At 36.9% G+C, this 25102-nt stretch overlaps 2 protein-coding genes across 32 annotated transcripts in view; both read left to right on the top strand.

Moving 5' to 3' along the window:
* Window positions 1–626: 626 nt before the first annotated feature.
* On the top strand, window positions 627–21835 carry LOC117567707 (uncharacterized). Of its 22 annotated transcripts, none has more exons than XM_052003808.1 (16): window positions 633–657; window positions 1616–2030; window positions 10717–11186; window positions 11248–11370; window positions 13930–14031; window positions 14117–14296; window positions 14405–14614; window positions 15919–16127; window positions 16186–16600; window positions 16745–16771; window positions 17019–17249; window positions 17352–17799; window positions 19769–19928; window positions 20000–20107; window positions 20169–20324; window positions 21675–21835. In XM_052003808.1, exons 3-16 carry the CDS (start codon window positions 10767–10769, stop codon window positions 21721–21723), a joined length of 2838 nt encoding a protein of 945 aa, XP_051859768.1. In that variant the 5' UTR covers window positions 633–657; window positions 1616–2030; window positions 10717–10766; the 3' UTR covers window positions 21724–21835. The 22 variants fall into 22 exon arrangements, 21 of the variants coding, with proteins under 21 accessions (XP_034103745.1, XP_051859768.1, XP_051859769.1 ...); XR_004572081.2 differs by lacking the exons at window positions 633–657; window positions 1616–2030 and adding exons at window positions 10232–10374; window positions 21109–21402 and having other exon boundaries at window positions 10655–11186; XM_034247854.2 differs by lacking the exon at window positions 1616–2030 and having other exon boundaries at window positions 627–657.
* A 619-nt stretch (window positions 21836–22454) lies between these two features.
* LOC117572462 (mitogen-activated protein kinase kinase kinase kinase 5) overlaps window positions 22455–25102 on the top strand; it is a 79734-nt gene continuing 77086 nt past the window's right edge. For 2 of the 10 annotated variants that reach the window (XM_052005998.1, XM_052006002.1), the window contains exons 1-2: window positions 22455–22559; window positions 23491–23946. In XM_052005998.1, coding sequence (XP_051861958.1) covers window positions 23821–23946 — 126 coding nt within the window. In that variant the 5' untranslated portion in view covers window positions 22455–22559; window positions 23491–23820. Of the gene's footprint in view, window positions 22702–23490; window positions 23947–25102 lie in introns of all 10 variants that reach the window. The other 8 variants (XM_034255297.2, XM_034255302.2, XM_034255303.2 and 5 more) reach the window with 6 other exon arrangements.

Consider the following 25102-nt stretch of genomic DNA (forward strand, 5'->3'; position numbering starts at 1 on the left):
ATCCAAATTCAATTCAGAGCGTAATAAACTTCAAAATGTAACACCCATGAAGTGAAACCAGTATTTTAAAAAGCAAACATGGCTGCTACATTTGTAGCAATAAGCTTTTGTATGGATGCAATTTTATTTTCAAACTGTATAGTTTTAAAAATTTTCAGTATGCCTCAAACTGCTTACATCAACTTATCGCTGTTTCGATTTCTGATTTAAAAAAAAATCCTAAAATTTATATTTTTGTTGTCAAATAGGTCGTGAAAGAATTGTGAGAATTCTACACAGCCATTGATATTTGAAAATCTCGGATATATTAACCAATTTGAATAACGCGCCCTTTTTTCATTTGATTGGAATTAAGTGTAACCAGTCGACATTAAGATTCAGTATATTTGAAAACCTCTCCGTTGAAACGTCGTCTGAAATAAGTGTTAAAAATATCCAATAAGAACTTGATAAAGGCCCAACAGTTTTGTCTATGTAACAAATCGGGAACGAATAATATAAGCTTGTAGAACACCTTTTGAAAAATTCAAATCGATTCTAAAAGAATTTACCGGAAAAAATAGTCGATTACAATCGACTTACAATTTTATCGGTCCAACTCTACTTGACAGTTAGATAGGCAGTCAGTCTTATTGGACAGCTGAGCGCGAACGGGTGGTACGAGCGGCAAAGACGAAAGTTCTTTGGCTTAATTTTATTATTTACAAAATATATAAAAATAAAGTGTTAAAATTAAAGAAAAAGAATTTATAAGAGAACTTAAAGAATTGTGCATCCTTTTTGGCGATTCGGTTGCCTCAATTGTGTATGTGAATGTGTTTTGTGTACGTGAATATGTCTGTGTATGTGTATGCATTCGTGTTTCTGTTTGGACCAGAATAAAATAGCGGCAATCGGCAAACCTTCTGCTTGCTTGCGCTTATAGGGTAGCAAGAACAACAAACAGCGAAAACGAAGAAAAACAAAAGAATAGGCAAAGGCAGCAGTAGTAACAACAACAACGCGAAGACTCTCATGTGTGTGTGTGTGTATCAGTTGCGGCTAAAATTTGGCAGCAAACGGCAAAAATATGTAGAGAATCAAAATAATTTGAAAGCTTTGCGAAAATAAAATACAATTGGCAAACATACTACATAAATATGTATGTGAATAGACCATAGTATATTTATGTACTCAATACTTGGGATTTGTGTACAAATGTGTATCGAATATAATAAGACAAAATACACGAACTAGATCTGTGTGTACATAATGTGGTCACACACTCACATACATAACATACATAGTATGTTCTGTTCTCACTGCAGTAAGCAGACCAATTCAGATGTTGGCCAACTGTGCCTAAAATGTAGCCTACAAACGTGGCGGCCAAAACAAACACTGACACATACATACAGATATTTGTAAGCTTGTGTGTGTGTGTGTGCTGCTGTCTGCTGCTGTCGATTTCAAGACGCACAACAACTTTTGAATGTTTATCAGCGCGACATTGAAACACTAACACACACTGCGTCAAATACTTACATATGTGTGTCAACAATGTCAGCAAACAAAGCCGCTGAATTGTTTGAAATAATTTGCATTGGAAATAAATACATGTTTGTCTCTCTTTTAGTTAATTTTACGACTTTTGTAAAATTCATCACACGTCCAAATCGCCAACGTCTCAGTTTCCTCCCCGCGTATCGACAACGACTGAAGAAATAACAACAAATTTCAATAAAACAATAATTTATCGCAACAACAACAAATAAACTTGCTCAAAAAGTGAGTTCAAAAATATAATAACAAAGAAATACGTGGTTACATTTAACTAATTTGTTTATAAGCAATACTAAACGACGTTATTTTTATATAATACGAAAATAAGCGACAACGTTTTGGTTTTAGCTTTAAAGTTGAATCTTAAAAAGTAGTTAGACAATTTTTCAAAGTTGCAAAGTTTCGTGTTTTTTTTACCCCGTGTAAAAAATTTGTTGTAAATTTATTTGCGTGGCCTTCAACAAATAAAAAGCTACCAAAAACAAAGTGTGAGTTAACGTTTATTTTTCGCAATATTTAAATATTTCACTTTTGTTTCAAGCTACAGTGAAAGCTCATTCAAATGAACTATCAAAGACTCTTTTTCCCAAAAATAAAATGAAATAATTACAGACTAAATTTGCCATAAATTATGTTATATTATTACATGAAAATTAAACTAAATACGATTTGAATTACTCTAAAATTTTAACAGACATCTTTAATTATAAAATAGTCACAAATATTATCAATTTTTTAAAGTAATCTAAAATATATTACAGAAAAACTACAAAATTTATTTGCCTATCTATTTTATCATTATCTATTTAAATTTATTATAAATAATTGAAAAAAATTCTTTCTAATAAGATACTTTTGATATCCGCTAATTTCATATTAATTCTCAAAAATTAATAGTCTACCTTTAATTTGGTAGTTGTTCTTAGAAATAATAAAAATAAATGATTTAAATGCAAACGCTAAAATTATAAATATTACGAATTTTCTTTGAACAGAGTTTTTACTGTACTTGCTCTCAACTGGTCACCAATTGCTTTTATTTTTGCTTGGGCTTCAAAAAATGTTTGACACACATTTCCGTGCGCACATATAAATATACATACATATAAACACACACACACACACAACATTTACGACAATGTGGTTGCTTTAATGTCACTAACCGATTCCGGAAGCATATACACACACATATATACAAACATAAAAACAATATACATACATACAAATGTACATGTATGCAACTCCACCAAGAATGTGGTGAACTTAAACCTTAGCTGTAAAGAAATAACGCAAAACATATCTGATTTTGTTCTATTTATAAATGTCGGTTACTGCAAATGTGCTTTGTTTTTTATACATATTGTATACTTTTTATAATGCGTATAACTCAACAATAACTGAACAATCTACGTCTTCATCTACAACAATGCAACACAATTTCGGCAAACACGAATAACAACGACAACGACAACGAAAACGAAAACAACCATAAATGACGACGTCGCTTCTTTATGAAATGGTGAGTATTCGTAAATTAGCCGTAGAAATGTAGAAACGTAGTAAAGCAACCCTCGAGACTCTGGAGGATTTACAGCCACTGTGCATGGGTGTGTCTGTGTGTGTGTTGCGCTCATGAAAATAGGTTAAACGGATATAATAAAGAGAGATAGCCCAAGCAGAAGCTCTACACTCCCTATTAATATATTTGTTTTCACTTTAAACACTTCATTAGCCGAATTTCATTAAAGAGGCGCATTCAAAGCATATTACAGGGTATATGATAGTTAAGCTTAAAATATTTATCGAGCAAGAGAGAAACTTTATATGCTGAACTTTTGATACATCAAATTTAAAGCACAAATGTTGTATAGACAAAATTGAAATTATATTTAATTTGAATGTTAAACACAAAATTAATTTTTCTAAATTTCAATTCGTATAATAATACAATCTATAGATTGTATTTAATCAATATGTTGAGTCTCATTATAACCGGAATTTGCTACTACTGGGTATCTGCCAGTTGAGCACTGTTTTCGCCATGTCCAGGCTCTTTGGCTACCCTTAGAATCCCTAGACGAGTGCGTGTGTTGTCGCATTAGGCGATTGCAGGAGCTCCCTGTCCTCACTCTCCGCTTTCCAGTCGACAGCACAACAGTTTTCTCGCTGATAAACCGACGCAAGGAAAGCTCGCTCAGCGGGTGTGAACGTCAGTAAGACTCTCCTCTCCTTCCCTTCTCCCTCACCCTCTTGCTCCATTGAGGGTATGGCACACCCCCATAAGTTGACAGAGGCAAAAGTGTGTCACGGCATCGAAAGTAGCTTGAAGAGTTTTAAGAGTGAGAAGGAAAAAGCGAGGCGAGGCGAGGAGGGGCGAATGGGGATTTGGGGCTGATGCATAGTTGTAAATGGCGCGCAGTTAAAAGCATTACGATTTATGCCACCCGTTACCCTTACTCAAAAGTCCAACCCCCAAACACAGCAAAGCTTTTGCGTCACACTCTCTTTTTCTCTCTTTCATTCTCTTTCCTTTGCTTCGTCAGCGTTTATGATATGGAGATCTTGTTAAATGATGGGAAATCTGAAGGTTTTCGATTGAACTAATGTTTAATAAATGCTGCGACTGGTCAACTTTAATTTATTCATTGTGTCTGAGGTGGCTCGAGGTTGTCCAAAATGTTGCCCTGACAACGCAACGCGACACGACGGTCAAAACATTTACTACATGAAGAGTTCAAATACCTCAGTCGCAATAGCTTCAAATATTGCAAGACAAATATTGAACAGCGCAACAAATCGATGCGCAAATAAAACATTGAAAATAAAAACGCACCCAAAAGACACATATTGTTCATAGATGATGATGATGGAGGGAAGGAAGTATTTCATTGGAGAAGGGGTTGAGAGGGGCGCGAGGGCTCGTCTTTGGGGCGTTGTTTGGGCCTTGTGCCGAAAATAAAAATCAATATAAACACAAATTCCAAAGCATGTCCATGTGGAGCTATGTACGAGGGTGTGTTAGTCCCAACCCTCAACCCTCAACCCTTCTTTCCTTAGGAAAGCAAGCAAGCAATGCCCAACCTCAGTTGTTATATTACGTCTGATTTACATTGCTTAATTGGTGTCTAGGTCTTGTCCTCAGACTCGCTCGTTTAATGATTCTAATCGATTCGATTGAACTGTTCCATTTATGCGTTTTCTGTCGACGTCTGTTAACTACTGCCCAGTTGTTATAATCGATAACACTATCCGACCAAATAAATGGATAACAGCTGTTAAATATCCTGGCAAGGAATATTTTCAATTGTGAACATAAAATTTATGAATTTATTATTACTTCTATGCCCAAGCGTCGATAACATTTTAAAGATAAGTCACCTTCAAGCAAACTAGATATATTTGAATCTTTATGACTAGACATTAAGATATTGATAGAGTTGTTATCATGCATTTTTATTATTGGCGCTGTTTTTGATAAGTAAAGATATTACATGTTGCATAGTCACATTCATTTCTTTCGAGCAAAAACATGTGTCATATTATCTACTTTTTGTTACAAAAATTCGTTACTTTTTACCAAATGTTGAAGTGACAAATTTACCTTGTAAATAAATCTCTCCTTGACGTTGCGACTTCTACGGGCATTTCAATAAAGTTCTATGAAAACCAGATTTTCTCAAAGAGCTTATGGAAATGGAAATTTTGAAATAGCTTGAAAACGGTTCACTAGACAAAAAAACAACTGTCAACCGAGGTCAATTTAGCTGTCTAGTGAGTTGTTAGCCAGTGTAAATGGCTCAGCACAGTTCTCTGTTGTCTGAGAGACAACAGCAAAACGTGTTTCAGTTGGCGTGCAAAGTCGAAAGGTCCGCGCAATGAAAGTTGTGTGTGTGAATCTGCAGCTGAACTTTGCTTCCATTGCACTGCAGCACAGTAGAAACATTTGTAAGTTGGAATCATTGTGTAAGTCGAACAACTTTTTGGAGACAGAAAGACGGGGTCATCATTATAAAATGTTCATAATTTCATTTAATTTTCTTACAACTCGTAACTCTGCTGAACTCACCTATATAAGAGCTTAAATTGCAACAGGGGGCGATAAGTGTGTGCGTATGCGTAATGCAATATTCATTTGTGAACATGTGTATTGCGCATACGCCACGTACTCCACACACATATGTGCGCCATTTCCGGCTTAGCTAATGATGATGATGAGAGTACCAAAACACTCAGTTCCCCCAAATATGGAGGGTCATCAAATTGCGTACAGTGATGCCTGACACATGAGAGCTAAAATTTTGACACAAATTAAAATAATATACAGAATGACCATTATATCTAAGTTTGTCTGTTTATATTCAACACATTATAAGGCAATCATTCGTAAACAGTAATTTAGATTTTTTGTATATTTGTAATTACTTTCATATTTGAAACGACATTCAGTTCGTGTGACTACTGTAGATGCGACCTCGATTTCGTTTCGATACAAAAGTTAAAGGTCAACTGTGTGGAAAAACAAACTTTGCATGACGCTAATTATTGGCTTTTAAATCTAAATTGAACTGCAATTTGCTGTTACTTTTACGATTTTGATAGCTGCGAAAAAGAGTCGATGTCGACGATAAGAACTAAGACGAATCATTGCAAATACCTTATCAATGTCCATACGGCAATAATATGTTAATAGCGCAAATGACATCATCAGGTGTCGCAACACTCAGTCTATTCACTGTCTGTCTATCACAATTGCCGTCAATTGTTGACCTATCAAGGGAGACCAGTTCATTAACAGACTTAATAGATTGTAACGAGTGCACACTTCGAACTTGTTGAGGATCTTTGTTGTACTTTTTGACTGATAAGCTGGTGATAAGAAGGCAATGGAGTTTTCCCTGCTTAATGAATGAATCAACAGCATTGAGAAAAAGCAACATTCGCCTCACGTCTACGTGTATTGCCGAAATTATTATTGGCAACTCAATTAAGCAAATTACTGATATTCGATTTGCAATCGAAATTGGGCAAACACTTTAATACTCTTGCTTATACATAAATACATACGTATAATTGCTATTGGCCCTCATGCGGGCAAGTGCAAGCCGTATATTGATTGGCTACTGCGGTTAGACGAATCGACTATCGACGATATTGACTATCACATTACTCAATTCCTATTAATAGAAAGCAAACTAATTCTCATTATGAATGCGCATGTAAATGAAATGAGTTACTAGAGAGCTGCTGTCTTATTACGCATCTTAAAGATAGGATCATGATTCGCGCAACTTTTATAAATAATTAATCGATGAAAATTGAAATATTTCATTTTTCTTTCTTTAGTCTATTATACGTATTTTAAGTATGAATTACTATCAACATGTTATTTGAAGTGTAATTGATCTTTAAATGAAATACATGTCCATCAAAATAGCTTTGAATCATAATATACAAAAGATTGTATAATTTACAAAATGGAAGATTATAGTTTTTATTTCTTATGATAGTTCTATCTTCTGAAGTCTCCGAGATCTAGATAAACCATATATTTTACGGTGCCGGAGAAGACTCATTCTACCTGTTACATACGTTTGCTGGAGCCACAAAGTTATTATACGTTTCAACCCTATAATATGGTAGATTATGGTATATTTTGAGTATAGTACTATTTCGATATACCAAATCATATCCTTCGGTATATGAGAATAATACTGCACTGTTTTACTTTTAATGAAAATAACTAGCGGGTATCTCACAGTCGTTTTTTCCTTCTTGTTTTCATCAATTTATTGTTGTGAATTACTATCACGAATTTATTTAAAATAATATAAAGAGCAGTTACAGAAATGTTTAAATAGAATACATGTCGTTTAAAACTGCTTATATTGCCTCATAATACATGAAGTTTAAGTTTTTTAAAAGTATTTTTTTCCATTAGTCTCAGACTGTTCTAAAAATAGTATATTAAAATGTCAATTACTGCCACAAAGTTATTAACAAGAGTTTAACGTTCAATTCGAATACTGATCTTTATTTGTAATATAAGTCAATAAAATAGCTTTTAAGTTTAGAGAAGAGTGTCAACATTGATTATTTCGATCTAATTGTATTCATATCACGTCTAAATTAATATATAGAGCATACTCAAGTTTTAGTTTAATTCATAACAATCCGTTCATAAATTATATAAAAAAATTTTGTATAGGTTAAAAGGTCAACAATCTTTTCACAGTATTGAGTTTATTATTCTTTTCACCGTTGTTATTTTTATACTATGTGGAAACCAAGTGTGTGTGGCTCAGAATGAAGTCAGAGCCATGATTTAATTAAAGTGGCATAATCAAATGACGTAATGAATCTGCATGAGTTTTTGTCAGCAATTAAAACGGAATCGGTCCCGCATCACGTCACGTTGGTACTTGTATTCCTATGACTCGTTATTGTCGAATTGTGTCAATTATTATCTGTCTAATTGACTAAAAAGCTGAGCAGATTCGTAACAAACCTTAAAATGGGAGACTTTTCTTTAAATATATGTTTTTGATAATTATTTGAGAGAAGAATAGGTCCCATTGTAGTGCCGGTATTTTGTATCTGACAATTAACAGCCAAGAACAACGAAGAACACTCGTTCTTTATTAACATTTTAACATCTATGGGGGCGTGGCAACCGCCCTCTTTTGGCATCAACCCAGTGGGAAGAGAAGAAGAACAAGAACGAGAAGCGCACTGTATTTTGTTCATTTGCTTTTGTTCGACATGCTTAAAAATACCCACGAATACTTGTTGCTCTCGTAATAGCGTCGTCTTTGCAGCACTCTTTCGCCCTCCTTGCTGCCATCACAGTGGGGTCAATAGACGCGCAACAGCAACAACTGGGAAATGTACTAAGTATTGCTAAGGAGAAGGGGAATGAGCTAGCCGTCGGTGCCAAGCCAAATCAAGCCGATTCAAAGTCAACGGTGCAGTAAGAATGCCAGAAGAAGAGACATATAACATATACAAAGTACGGAAAGAGTTTTCAGTTGGGGATACTCAGAAAGATCGCAGTACTACAGCGATATCATATTTCCCCAGCAAAAGATATTTGCAAATAAGATTACGCAGATTACAGATTCATGAATAAGCTCCATGACTTTAGGCCTTAACTTAGAAAACACTTGCTATATCTTAAACTTCTTTAATATAACTCAACAAGAACTTTGATTAGTGTAGGAGATTTGATTTTGTTTGTATTAGTCAAAATGTATTTGTAAAATAAATACATTATTTTTAGAATCTAAATAGTTTTTTAAATTTCACTGAGAAATTAGCACAAAGCAATTTAGGCTCGAATAGCTTTCGATTTACATATAATACTCTTCCGGTTTTTTGTCTCAAAGTATATACAAATATTCACACTGATATTATTTCATTGTTATTGATATCGCCTTGGAGGCTGCCATAGAGCGAAACCAATCGTAAATGACCAATACTCATAGTTAATAACGATCGGAAATTGTAGGGTCTGGCCTTGCTCAAACCAAATAAAACCGCTGCCAAAATTTAATGAAATTCAATTTTCAAAAACAAATATCAACTGCAACAAGTGCCAACTAGTTGCTATTAACCCAAATGCAATCACAGCCAAATGCTTTTACTCTTAACAAAGTGTATAGCAAATGGCGACCTGTCTATCGAATATTTAAAGCGTATTGATTCCGATTTAACATTCGATCTGTAGTTCTTACATTGTTTCGGCCTGACAAGTCTTACGTCATTTCTTTTTGTACGTGTCTGGCTATTGAAATTTATTTATTTATTTACAATGGGACATCTCTTTTTGAATACTCTTTCCAAGATAGATATATATATATATATATATATATATATATATATATATAAAGATATAGATATAGATATAGATATAGTTATAGATATAGATATAGATATAGATATAGATATAGATATAGATATAGATATAGATATAGATATAGATATAGATATAGATATAGATATAGATATAGATATAGATATAGATATAGATATAGATATAGATATAGATATAGATATAGATATAGATATAGATATAGATATAGATATAGATATAGATATAGATATAGATATAGATATAGATATAGATATAGATATAGATATAGATATAGATATAGATATAGATATAGATATAGATATAGATATAGATATAGATATAGATATAGATATCGTTTTGAATTTGAAGCGTATTCGTGTGTCGCCTAGTTGTTGATTTTTTCCTTGTTTTGTTTTTTGGCAACTTCTGTCTTTTATTTTCGAATACGTCGCGACCCCAAAAAACTATGACGTCAATACTTAGTTCGTCCGCCTTTTGCTCCAGTCCAAAACTTTTCCCTCATCGTCTCTTTCGCTCATTTGTTTGACTCTCTCTCGAATATGGAAGCCATTAAGACACGCATTATGTGTGGCAAGCTCTGTGCGTCGGCGCATTAATGTTTTGAATTTCGCTTCTTTAGTTTTGTTCCCTTTTTAACAAGCACAGCCACAGCCACAGCCACAGATACAGATACAATATTATCTGAGAACATTTCTCACATGAGATACAAAGTTTGAATTGTATGAGATACACACGTTATGGGCCTGCGAATTGTGTTCAGTTTCATTTCGGTTTGGTTTTTCAACGCTACGATTTTCCTTTGAGTTTTTGTGTTCCTCTGTTTTATTTATTTTTTGTGTTGCCTTATTCAAAAATATTTAAATAAATATTTTAAATTAATTAAAAAGTTTTACTATTTATTTATTCAATTGCAAAACGATCTTTAAATTCATTGTTGTGTGTTTTGTGAACAATTTTCTTAAGTGAGTGCAAAGAATTTTCATATTTTCGATTCGAAATGAATTTTTTCAAGTGCTATTAATAGACCTGGGGCTTTTCATGGCTACCGAACGATCTCAGGCATCTCCGAGATCCCAGAGCCAGTGGCAGATTGCTGTTGTTGTTAAATATATAATGTGTATTGTACATATGAATACATACAAAATACGCTTACTACATCGGTCTAAGCAAATGTTTCTATTCCCATTCCCATCCGATTGAGTTATCGATATCGATTAATTTGCGATGTCCATCTTGTTACAGGTTTAACGATGCCTCTGATGTCTGGAACAATGTCATTGGCAATTGAATAATGGATCTTGCAGATCAAATCGATGACTATATCTGTTCGTTCGAGGGACTTGGTGACTTAACAATGGACTCCCTAGCCATGTTCATATTCTTGTGGGCCGTCTTGGCCCTCTTCTCCGTTTGGCTGTGCAAGCTCCTCTATCACAAGTATCTCAACAAGGGCGCCAATGCACCAGTCAGCGCCAGCAACAGTCGCCAGAGCAGCGTGGCACCAACAACCGTTGGCGGTGCCAAGACCGAGAAGCGTCTCTCCGAGCCACGCGAACTGATGGCCACCAAGAGCAAAATCGACGATCTATCCAAACCTCTAACGGGCGGTGCTTCAGGGGGTCGTGGACGATCCAGTGCCTCGCCCATGGGCGGTGGAAGCGGAGGATCTGTGGGTGGACCACGTCGTCGCATGGTCCGCCAGAGTTCCACGGGACCTGAGAATCGCAAGAAGCGCTATGTGCCACCGCCCTCGAATGTGGTGGGACCCGAAACGGCAAGTTAAATTTGTTAAATTTCTTGAAGTATTATGTTAATTATTCTTTTTGGGTTCACAGAGCTCCGTCACGTGGACAAGTCAAGTGTTCCGTTGGCTTTACAGCGATCTGGTTATTGTCAACGAGCTGCTCATGTCCTGGGTGATTGCTATCAATGATACACTGCGCAAATCCGTCGAGGAGGTGAGTGCATACATGACATCAGCCTTAAAGCTGTTTTGACATCATCAAGAGCAGAAAATAGCCGAGAACATCAGAACATCAGAATAGAACAACTGAATTCCCACTCCCATTGATTGTCACCTAGTTGTGATGTCATTTGGCACTTTGTCTCGTCCATTGAACTCTGTTCTCTCCATCTGTCCATCCGCCTGTCTGTCTGGCCTCGGCTTTCAACTTGAATTCAGCGTCTACTCAGTGTATGTTTTTTTTTTTACTTGTGTATCCGCTCAAGCGTAACCGGCATAGAAACGCGTTTTGAGCGCAACTTTTCAACTTTTTATCGCCTTTTACGCGCTGAGCTAAACTGCTCTGAGTCCGCTCCCCGAACGTAGGCCAAGGTCAGCGCATTTTGTTTATGACTAAAAAGCTGTGTGTAGTATGTTATGTATGTGATTGCCAGCTTGCTTTTTGGTTAGTCATTATCGCAGGTTCTCGTCATTCCGGATCGGGTACATAACTCATGAACTACTTCTTCACGTTTGTCGCTTACGTAATGCTCTCCAGCCATGCCACAAAAACAGCTCCGAATGGCGGCTACAAACGGGTTCTGATGCTCTCCTTCCTCGCCGGCATTAGTACAGCGAACTCTTAGCCAAGAGAAGACGGAAGCTATTAGAATATGTGTTGAATACAAGAGTTAGCTCAGAGCTGCTTAGCATGACCAACTATTTTGTGAATCAAATTTATGGTAGAGTTCGCTGAGCTTGTTCTCTTTGGAGGAATTTATTACTGGTTGTTGTTTTATTTGTGTAATAAATATTTCACATACAGAAAAACAAGTCAGAAAGATATACGCTACTTATTTCCACTAAAAATAAAACAGAACTTTATTATCATTGAAATATATCAACTTAATGTTCCCAAAACTATTCAAATATACCAAAACCTATATTTCGTATATTTACAACATTTAAAATATACCGTAGGAAAGAGGAAATAACTTTTTGAAATCAAGAAAATAAACTTAAATCATGACGAAAATATGTCAATTAAACCATCAAGATAAATTCTTGATTCAAGACCATTATTATAGAACAAGAAATATTCTCAATATAAAAATAGAAGAAATACCAAATAAAATGCAAAACAATTTAAAAATTGTAATTTTATTTTATATTTTTAATTAGTATAGCTAATCAACGTTTTTTATAGGGACACCTTTTTTAAATATTATTTTCAAAGTAACCGAAACAACTATATTCAAGCCACATGCGAAATAATTCGAGATTTCTTAACCTAATAAGCTAACATCGATAACACCAGGATTAATTACCTAATGATTACAACATCTCCTAATGTTTACAACATCTAACCTAATCCTAAGATGTTTTAGAATAATTATTTCTCCCTGTGTAGTAAATGAATAAACAGAAAATAATAATTACTTCATTTTCATTTTTAGAGTGCTTTTAAGTCATAAATTGTGTCTCATTCAACTTTAGTCTTAAATTCAAAATAAGACATAGAAAATGTAGTGTAGTGTAACTGTTTACTGAAAAATTAATCACTATCGAACAATAAAATTGAGTGAGAAATCTGTTGCTCTCGACTATTCTGAACTTTAGCTTTCTTCAACTTGGTACTTGAATAAAATTAACATATGTAAATGGGAATTCGCATGAGTCAAGTAATAATATAAATTTCGATTGAAAAGGCGATAGTAAAAATAGTTTGTGGCTCATATTTATGAAACATTACTATTTAAGAAGCAAAGAAAGTAATTTTATTTAACATATATAGAAACAAGTAAGAAAGCTACAGTCGAGTGTGCTCGACTGTGAGATACCCGCTACACATTTTGAATAAAAGCAAAATATTGCGGTATTATTTTCAAAATATACCGAAAATACTACAAAAATATTAAACAATATACCAAATGGTCTATTTGGTATATCGATATAGTATCGCATTCAAAATATACCATAGACGGCACAATATACCAGATTGGCGGCCAAAGCAACTCAGACCCCTAGAAAGTAGGCGTTTTTGCCCATACAAAAGTATTTCTTTAATAACTTCTACAATTTGTATGTGATTCCAATCAAATTCGGAAATCATAAAAACTATAGGTATTATTGTTTACACCAAAATTCGCAGCTCTTGCTTTAAAATTGCGCTTGTTATTCGATTTTTTTGATTTTAGGGGGCAGGAGTAGGCGTGGAAAAAATTTGAAACAAACTTGATCTGCGTGCAAACATAACAAATGCTGTCAATTATAGCTATATCTCTTATAGTCTCTGAGATCCAGTGTTTCATACGGACAGACGGACAGACAGACATGGCTAGATCGTCTCGGCTATTGATGCTGATCAAGAATATATATACTTTATAGGGTCGGAGATGCCTTCTTCTACCTGTTACATACATTTCCTGCCGGCACAAAGTTATAATATAAAAAGAAGTTGTATACTTCCATTGCTCTTGAATTAAATAAACTAATAATCTTTATTTCGATACTAGAAATAACGATTTATAACGATAGTTTCACATATTTAAACTCATCCAATTTCCATTTGCAGCATGGTGTGGCAGTTGAAGTGGTCCGAGTGCTGCCCGACAGTCCAGCGCCGGGGCTGAACAACATTTTCTGCAACTGCGAGGAACAGAATCCAGCTGAAATGGTAAAGCGAATTGAACCCGAGATTGAACTTTAACCTAAAAGTGAACAGCGATGAATGAGGTAATACTTTTTCGTTTGACTTGCAGCTCATCACCTTTGACTGTGACGCGATGCCAGTGCTGCAGGTGAAGACCTTCAGACAAAAGTCGGGCAAGGTGGAGACATCGCACTATAAGGTCACCGTGTCGCGATTCCGAGCACGCATGTCCATACCCATGAACTACAACACGCTCAAGGGTGAGATGCGTGTTGATGGCTATCCGGACGTAAGTAGCAAGAAATAAAAAAGAACTAACAAAAACAGTAGATAACACTGATTTGATCTAGTTCTGGGAGCGACTAACTGAAATGATTCATTAACTTTTTACACACAGGTGCGCATTGCCATGAACTCGGTGGGCGCCATCAAGGCCATGGATCAGGATGAGCAACAGCTGCAGACAGTTATCAGCGACATATTGACGACGGCACTGCGTGACACCGTCTACCCAGTGGATTTCTCCATCTACTCCACCTGTCCGCGTGCCGAAGTGGAGCCATTGGAGCTACCTGTAATCTATCCCGTCCATTATGATTCGCTGGCGGTGAGCGAGCAGAGCAGTGAGAAGCAGTTTCTGCTGTCCCCGAGTTTCCCCTTTCTGTGTGGTTCTCCTTTCTGTCTCTCTGTAGTTCACACTCTCTCTTTCTTAATATGTGTGTACAATGTCTCTTTAGTTGGTTTTAGTCGACATATGCGACACATTTGTCACCCTACACACAACTCAATTGATATAAATCGCTCTTCTTAAACTGTTCTCCACACAGACAAGCAACAAAACAATTTCTCATTGTTCTGACGCCACACCAACAACTGCAGTTCTCTTAATCAGTCTCGAACATGATTACTCAAACGTACATTTCAATATATAATATATATCGTGATTCCTGTGCATATGTTTCTATATGTTTTGATGTTCACGGTCGTTACAACATGAAATTTGTTTGTTTTTGTTCGTTTTATGAAATTCGCCTTTTATGTATTCACTCCACAGGGCTGCAAAATTAAAGCCTTGCTTTATAAAGTGTTTACTATTTTTTTATAAAATCTTGACAAATTATTAGTAATGAATCACACTTTCCTTTACATATTTTTATTAATTAGCAAATCGTGATGAAACTTTAAAAATCTTTGAATAGCTTCGACTTGCAAATGTCTATTTATTTTAATGACGTAATTGTGAAAAAATATTGATTGTAAAAATTCACAGTGTGACTTTGGTAAACTCGCATTACTGTCATATACAGAATACAGCGCAATAATAATTTATACTATGAAAACACTTTGTTCAGGGTTGATTCAAAAGCGAAACTTCTTACAGCAATTAAGTATTCGAATTTTGTATTTTTATATATAGAAGAATTGTCTCGTTAGACTCTCAAAAAAAGTAAAGTAAAAAAGTAAGAAAAGAAAGACTATAGTGCTTAAAGCGCATTAGGTGAAATGTATCCAAATTTATTATTTTCAAAAATGTGAACAGGTCTTTTGCAGCCTTGTAGAGCACATCTCACAATGTCTCCGCATGTTTCCGTTTCCGTTTCAATCTCTTTCCCTTTGTCTCCCATTAAATTTGCTCGCGCACCTTGCAACGCCTAAGTAAAAGTTTTCTCTCTTTTTTCAGGGCAATCAATACTTTCAATCTTATTACAATTTGTAAAACCACCCTTCCACAAAACTCTTTAACCCTCTCCTACCCCTTTCCACCGTCAGATATAATTAAAGGCGAATTTCATAAGTTGCAAACAAACACTGCGCTACTCTAAGTGTGTTCTCTGAATCTTCTGCTGAATTCTGTTAATTCCATTCTTGTCACTTGTCACTCGCTCATTGCATGCTCGGCCCGAAACACAGCACAATATGGAGCATCTGGGATCGGGCATCTTGCGGGACTCACAGCACATGGTCTCCGGTCGTCGCCTGCTGGTGAAGATTGTCAAGGGCGAGGGGCTGCGCGATGCCCACGATCCCTATGTGGTCATCGAGATGGATGAGCCGGCCCAAAAGAACCAAACGGGCACACAGCATGGCAGCAAACCCTACTGGGATGAGCACTTCCTCTTGTGAGTAGATCTCTTACGAATTCAAGATTCCCTCTTAATTGCTCAACTTACGTTGCAGTGAACTCTCCCCGCAATCTGCCGAGATACTCTTTGAAGTCTACGACCGTCCAGTGATTGCCTCGGATCCGCCCAAGTTCCTGGGTCTCGGCCTCGTTGGCATCGATGAGCTGGCCGTTGGTCCAGCCTCGACGCAGTTGCTCCAGCTGCAGCCGCGTCCCTACGAGACGCAGCCCGTGGCAGGTGCCATCACCGTGGACTTTGTGTTCATCGAGGGCGCTGAGATCCCCGCGGGCGCTCGTCCCAATCGCCTAAAGGAGGCACTGCGTCTCAGCACGCCCGCCATCAACGAGCACATCCGCAATGGCGCCGATCTTGCCGATGCTGCTGTGCGTGCCCTCCAAGATGGCGCTCTCTCTGGCACCAGCGGTGGCCAGCCGAGCAAGAGCACGCTGATTATCCATAGCGTGCAGCGAGTAAGTTCAGCATCGTCTATGCATATTTCTCTCAGCTCAGTTCTCTTCTCTACCCCCTCGTCTTTACAATTATTGATTTAATTTGCCCTTCTTTCGTTTCGTTTCTTTGCATTTCATTTCGATTCCGATTCCGATCCCGCCCAGAACTCGAGCAATCCCAACGCATACAAGGTAACGATTCCAGCATTGTCCATGGCCCGTTTCTTTCAGTTTGTTTTCAGTTCTGCATTTACAAATACTATATTCTTGACTAATCCCAATCGTAATCTGCCAACTCATGCTCATGGTGCATTCAAAGTACATGAAAGTTGCGTCGAGCTCTAATCACAAACTTGTTTCTCGTTCTGTTTATTGATCGTTCTTTGCCTAACCCTGCGCTTCTCTAACCACCAACCAAATATCCACACTTCGGCGCCAGGTCGAGCTGAACAAGGATGGTCGCATCGAGGTGACCGAGACGCCGACAGCTCTTGACCAGGCCGTTGCCGAGGCTTTTGAGCGTGCTGCCAAGGCCAGTGAAGTGTCCGCTTCGGCCTCGAATGTTGAGGCCATCGATCAGGCCGGCGATCAGGTTGATAGTGGCCTGGTCAACGAGTCCGCCAATGCCAACGAAACAGGTAACCCCATCAACGAGGAGAGCACCGGCGAGGTGAGTATGCCGTTCTTTCTATAACGCATGGCATGCAGTTTCAACTTTAAATTTCTATTCGCAATTGCGTTCACATTAATTCGTCATACGATAATCTTACAGTTTGGCCTGCCTAATGCCGCCTCGTCGCCCAATGGCAGTGGCTACCACAATAACTACAGCCTCAATGGCAGCAGCAATCTCACCGGCCAACCCAATGGCAGCGGCTCCGGCTACAACTCGAATAGTCTATCCCGGAATGGTGCGTCCCTCTCCTATGCTGCCGGACAGCAGCAGCAGCAGCAGTTGCCAGGAGTCGATCTGGATGATCGCGGTCGGAGCAAAAAACGTAATTTCTTTGGCACCCTCAAGAAGCGGCTAAGTCGCTCCAAAACACGTACCCTTTCGGCCGATCAGCCCAATAACAACCATAAATCAGTCACAAATTCCGCCAATACAACTACAACAACAGCCACTGGAATAACAAGAACAACCACCGGACCCCTCAATGGTGAATCTTCCCGTTCATTATCTGTCGATCGTGCTACTCTGTCTAAAAGCAATTCACTTGGTAATTACCCAAACAATCACATTCACATTCACTTTCACACTGCACCACACTCCACACAACATTTACCCACATTTTGTGTTCATTTGTGCATCTTGTGAAACCACATTTCGCAGCACAATTCAAATTTATATGAAATACTGTTTGTCTGGTGGGAAGTTCCACTGTACATAGTGAACGCTAAAGCTCGACTAGACTTTTCAAATATATTTGTAATAGTTATTATAAGAGCACAAAACAAGATAATATACGAGAATTTTACATTATCGAAATGTAAAATGTGCTTTTATCATCCTCAAATGTGTTGACTAAATAATATTTACTTGAAAATTGCTGATTAACATATTAGAAAAAGGAATTCCGAGGCTTGTAATAAATGGGCTTATAAATAAAAAGGAGAAACTCTGCCCAATAACAAATGTAAATTATTTTTATGAAATGTATCTTAACGAAATGTTTTTTTAATAGAGTCGACAACTCTCTATAACATTTTTAAATATATTGATGGGAAAGCAGAATTCAGTTCATAAAATTCTACGTTGCTGAATAGTTTCAGATAAAACACGAAATCTAAAAAAGCACTTTAAACAATCAAAGGAAAAACTACAATTTATTAATTAATTTCAATTTTGTATACTCGAAGTTTCTTATAATGCATGGCAACAGTTTAAAGATTTTGATTTTGTTGATTTTAAAGCGCTGTACAAAAAGATTTTAAGGAAAGAAATTTATAATTTTATATTTATTTATTAATTTTGTATAATCTTATAGTAACTGTAATTAATTTTTCCACCCTTCACTTTAGTTGAATGTACAATGTGTGAAACAGGCACAACATGAACTTTCGACCCCACAAAGAATATATTCCGAAACTAAATCGTTGGATTTCGCCTTTTCTGATTGTCAACCAGACTTTACAACTAACTTGATATTAGCAAGTTTAATAGATAATACCAGATTTATAAATTTGATCCCTTATTATTACTGCTATTAGATATCACCAAACAATCAAGAAACAATAGACAAACAATATTATTTTATCTTATAAATTACCGGTTAAAGTAATATTTTAAAGTTCCTTATACCAACAAAAAGTGAAGGGTCTATTACAGTCAAAAGTGGATGGTAGCTTTCATAGTGGTTTTTATTATAATTGCTGCATGTTAGGTGTAATTTTTATTGATGTAAAAATCGATTCTTAAATATCTTATTTATTTGAATGTATATAGTTATTTGTTTATTAAGAGACAAATGCTGATTAAGCGTAAATCTTTGTGTAGTTATTTTTTTAGTAATAATTTCCATGAACTATGCAACTGCATATTTACATGAAATGAACAAAACTGATTCATTCATATGCCATAATAATTCCCGTTGTACCCACATTGATATGCACTCACAAGTATTTAGTTTACATACGATTTACGTGTTTTCATATTGTCAAATGATGTCTTCATCTTTCTGCCATTTGTTCCATGTATTGTGTATTTATCTTTATGCAGTTCTTTGTTCTATTTTTCTCCCAATTTTCTCCATACAATGATCGCTAACCTACAACAACACACACAAATCTAATCTGTATGTACCTCTCTATACATGTTTATTGTAAACCAATTTCCTATACGTATACTTAATATTTGTAATACTTTTAATACAACTGCACATATCTGAATGATACACACAATACACAACACACAAATTTTCCTAAATGATTTGCATATTTAATTTGAAATGATTTTGAACAAATCTTATTATGATTTTTCTGGTATTTTTCTTTTTTTCTTTCATTTATTTTCATATGTGCTATTAATAAATTGTGGGTGGTTTTTTGTGGGTCTCCACGCTTTTTGGCTATGGATTTAACACAATTTTAAATATATTATAAAATATATAAATACAATATGATAATACACTGCAACAACAACAACAACTACAACCACAACAACCACAACTGCAATTGCAACTGCAACAGGACCCCGCATGGGCATTGGTTCGTCCATGACCGACCACTCACGTCGCTCTTCAATTTCAGAATCTTCGGCAATCTCAGGATTCTCCTCGGCCAGCAACAAAACCTATGTGCATGAGGCATCCACCCTGGTACTGGAGACCGTTGAGAATGGTGTCAAGCGGTAATTACATTCAATTTAATTCAAAAGTATTTAATAATTCCACTGACCTGTCTCTATTATTGTCCGCTCAGTCATTTCGTTGTGCCGCTGGCCATTGCACAAAGACCTCGCTGGCGACGCAAGGGCACCAAGTTGCACATCTACAACGATCACACCTTCATAGCCAAGCATTTGAGCGGGTAAGTCGCTGTACTTCCTCTATCCTCGATAGTTCAACACAACAGTATTCTGCACTTACAGTAGCGGGCTACAGTGTTCCATCTGCATGAAGTCCATACCTAGGCGACCGGGCAAGCAGGGCTATGAGTGTCGCGACTGTCAACTTATCTGCCACAAGCAGTGTCACGTGAGGGCGCCACAGGCGTGTCCCAATCCGACAGTACTCTCCATGGAACTGTAAGTATGCAGAGAGAGTGTGAGTGTGGATCGTATGTGGGACGGCACTGTTAACAGTGCCATCCAATTGCATTGTATCGTCTTATTACTCAAACTTCTTTAATTACTTTCATTGATTCATCATTTTATCTTTGATTTGGTGGTCGGCTCTAATATTTACCTAACTAATTTACAAATTTATTTTATTTTTTCTCTTTTCACACACAAAACAAATACCCACACACACACAATTTAATATATACAAAATTCTCCCGAACTCCTACGCAATGCTAGAACCTCATTTCCGGTACTCTCAGAGCGAGATTTGAACATAGTTAACTGAAGCAATATATACTTTTACTTATAAATCCAATATAATACTATTCTATCTATCTATTATAAAGTCCGCTAAATGCAGTTTAATATTTATTACAAGCAAGTTTCATTTCAATCGACAAAACTTTCTTTTTGTTCTGCTTCTCAACTTGGAATTGGCGTCAGAATTACAAAAAGTATTTTGCATTTGGTATTTATTTGCGGCTACACCTGCTTAGTAGTATATACTAACTGTTACTCAATTTAATAACACACACGCACACACACACAAATTTACACAACAATATTACGCATACACACACAATTCTTGCTTAATTGAATTTTTATCATCATTTCAACAGATTTCTAACATTAATTGTTATTTTTCTATTTCACAACAAACTATAAACGAAAAACAAATGCAAATAAAATACTCACAAAACTGATTAAATACCATCTCTCACAAAAAATACTGAATTCATTGCAAAAGGATGACTAATGAACAGTGATTAAACGCGCACAAAATCAACAACAACAAAAATACTCGTACTGCAAATAAAATAAGTTTATGTATAATATATTCAATGAGGTCAAAGCTAACAACAACATCGGATTAATCCAGCATTTTGTAATTTTGACGCCAAATGCAAACAGTTTTATTTTCGCGATATACACACGTATTCAATCAGGCAGTTAATCAGAGAGTCAGTAATCAAGCTTCCCGTCCGGTTGCCCCCAGAAGTTGTGGGGGCTAAAGAGTATTGTTTTTAACTTAGGAAAATGGGTAAGACATAAGATTCCATCGTCTGCATGGAGTTGCACTTTAAATGTCAGTTTTATCTTGTCATCTCGATGTCAGCAAAATTAACACGCAACTTGTTCAAATGTTTTCGCATGTCAGCTACAAGAGAAATTTACTATACGAATTCATTTTTGTTTTCAAAATTTAATTGGAATCATTTGCTTTTTATGCCGCCTTTAATATGTTTCAGTTTTCTTATTGTGCATAACCATATTTAAAACATATTCTTACATTTTGAATTTATCTCTTCACAGAACGAAACTTAACTCGACTGCGGCGGATCGTAGCATTAGGAAATTGTAAAAAAATCTACAATACAATATGGAAAAATCGAATCGAAATAATAATTTTAAATAGTTTGCATTCTTAACACTAAGAAAAAACCTCAACAATAATGATGAAAATGAAATGAAACTCCCGAACACAGACAAACAAAAATACTTGCATGCATATATGGTATATCCATTTATGATACTGAATCTACTTAATAATATTTATAATTATGTTATTTAATTTATACACAAGTGCAATACTATGCTTTAAAACCATATAAGGTTTTATTGTAATGCGTCTACAAAACCGAAACTAATGGAATTTTGAATTTATTTTTTTTACCGTAAAATATAATAATTGTACAAATCCGAATCATTTTTGAATAAAAATTACTGGTAAACTGAAAAATGTTTTTAAATTTTCACAAAAGTGGCTTTTTATGGGTAACACCTTTTTGTAGGCATCTTGACTAGGTGGCAGCGCTAATTGCAAATTTATCGATATATTTCCACATCAATTATCGAATAACGTATAGCGCTTGCCAATACTATTAGTGGAGCTAATAATTATATTTATTTCACCACTATTTAAAACATAGATCATTGAAATTTGTTAGTTTCAATACTTTAATAGAAATTTATGGCGAAAATGAATTTGATGCGGCTGCTTATTGGCATTTGCTCAATTGTTAACATGTTATTAACAGCACCACTTGAGTACAAACAAACCTGGTGGTTGATCCCTGTTAACTTTACATTGCAGCAAAATGTTAGGCACTGTCGCTGTATTTGTGATTTTTTTGTGTTCTCGCGCTGCACTCGTCGGTTGGTCGCGCGCGTGTGTGTGTGTGAGTGTGCTTGCTTGTGGTGCGTATAATTATTCATTAAAATTGGAAAAATTTTATCGAGTAAGCACGTGTGTGCACCAATAAAAAAAAATAAAAGTGCATATTCCCAGAGTGCTATCTAAGTAGCACACGGCAGTAACAACAAAAGATATCGCTGCGCTGTAAGTGCCCTAAGAAACGACAAAGACACGCCTCGACATGGTCAAAAATCATACGGCAGCAAGCTGAGAAGAAAAAAAAAACAGCCTGCCGCAGTAGCGTTGCCGTTTCGTTGTTTTCGTGTTGTTGTGTCGCGTGTGTACTTGTGTGTGTGTTGTCTGTGCTGTTTGCCAACGCCGCCGTGTCTGTCGCTCGTCCGTGTCGTGTCGGTGTGTGCATATATTTATGTGAATGTGTGTGTTTGTGCGATATATTTCCAATTGGCATCTGTTTATGCTTGCATACAAATATAAAATAATAAAGCGGCTATAAAACGCAATCGGATAACACCCAAATAATATACATACATGTATATTGTACATATACATATAATAAATAAATTAAGCGCAAATTTTTTGTCATCGCTGCTGCTCTGCTGCGGCTGCCACTTGTTTTTCCACTTTTGCGACCGCGACTCTGCTGTCGCGGTCGACGTCGACGCCTCTGTCGCAGCGCTCTCGCTTTCTCTCGCAGTGCAACGCTAACGCCAACGCTAAAACGTCGTCACCGTCGTCGCGTTTATCATTATTCTGTGGTCGTTGTTATTATTGTTGTTGTTTTTGATTTCGCTTAGATTCTTCTGTGTTCTATTCCGTTGTTACGCGTGCTTTGTGATTATTTCAGAGTGCAAAGATATTCCCGGGTGTTGTTGTTGTTGTTGTTTTTTTTTTTATATTGGCTATTATCGTGAGTGTGTGTGTTATTGTTAATGTTTGAGTTGGTGTACAAGCTAATTTTTATCCAAATTCCAGTTCTATAAATACGCTAATAGTTAACATTACGTAACTCCGAGTCTACACTCCTCTCACTCTCCACTCTCTACACTCTTCCAATCAGCCACTAGAAGTTGCTAAGAAGTGTTCACAATATAATCGAGCGCCAACAAAGGCCTTCAAAACACAACAAAAATGCAACACATTTCTCAAATTAGCAATTATTGAAATTAAGACAAAAGTGCGTTGAGCCCAAAGTGCGAATAGCAAAGAGCAGCAGTAGCAGCGGCCGCAGCAATAACTTTGTGGAACAAACAACAACAACAGCGAGAACTGTAGCAGCGAAAACAGTGCTGCCCCCGTCTCGTCATGGCCGCAGCTCATGGTCATCACAATGCCAATTTGCTCAGCTCGGACATCTCGCGACGCAATCCGCAGGATGAATATGAGCTCATACAGAAAATTGGCTCCGGCACCTATGGCGATGTCTATAAGGTAAGTTTCGAATTTCAAATATCACTTAACTCATCATTTCCAACGTGTCGCACGCGTCAGTGCTGCCAGCGTGCTGCGAGAAAGTTCTGCCAATTTGGCTGGTCTATCAGTCAACCACACCCACACATACAGAGCTGGAGACACAGACACAGAAGCAGACTAAGCGCCACTTTGTAGAAAAGAATTCCTCACACACACATATAGCACACATACAACCATACTAAAATGCACACAAGCAAAACAAGTAAATGAAAGCATGTTTGCAATTTAGAATTTATGTACGTATGTGTGAGTGTGTGTATACAATGTTCTACTACTCCACAGTCCCTCCACCGCAGGCATTGGCTTTTTGTTTTGCTTTGCATTCCTGATGCATCTCTATTGCTACTGCTGCATCTGCAGCTCCGTCTGCATGAGTGCACGTGCAGCCGCTTTGCTTCTCAGCTGCCCCCTCTTTAGCTCCGCACCCCCCTTTGCATACGCATTTGTACATATGTTTGCTCCGCATGGCTCCTCGTAAATATGTGTGTGTGTGTGTGTGAGCTGCTGCTGTCTAAATATGTGTGCATCTCTTTTTTGCTCCCATTTCCCTTTTTTTTTGATTTTTTCTTTTCTTCGTTTTGTTTATGTTCGTGCACGTCGAGTGTTAGTGACGCTAACGCAAGCAACGCTGCACAAAATATGACAAACCCCTCGTCTCCCCGCCTTACTGCTATCACTAGAAGAAGAAGAAGCAGTTGCCCTTGCACTTTAAAGGGCGTACTTTAAGGGGGGCTGGGTAGAGAGAGACGCGTTTAAGAGGAGCACTCACTCTGCAGAGAGCAAAGCGGAAGAGCATTCACCGGGCAGTGGGCAATGGGCAGTGGGTGTGGCCATAATGCATTTCTGATGTACGGAACGCGTAATCCGCGTGCAGAGCATTGCGCTTTGCCAACCAAAAACTAGTTGGAATTTTTGAATCGGAATGAGTAAAAGCTCTCTTATTGTACTTCCTTCTACTCCGCTGTGCAACAATCCCCCCTCTCCACCATTTACTGCGAGTTACCCAATTGTGTTTCGTGTCATGCCAAGACCGAGACTGCAAGAATTTTCTGTAGATCGTTAGATGACTCGTCTTATAGAATGCTTCTTGCATTGAGTCTGGTGTATACACCAG

The sequence above is a fragment of the Drosophila albomicans genome, chromosome 3 (assembly GCF_009650485.2).
Source record: "Drosophila albomicans strain 15112-1751.03 chromosome 3, ASM965048v2, whole genome shotgun sequence".
NCBI classification, from domain to species: Eukaryota; Metazoa; Arthropoda; class Insecta; order Diptera; family Drosophilidae; genus Drosophila; species Drosophila albomicans.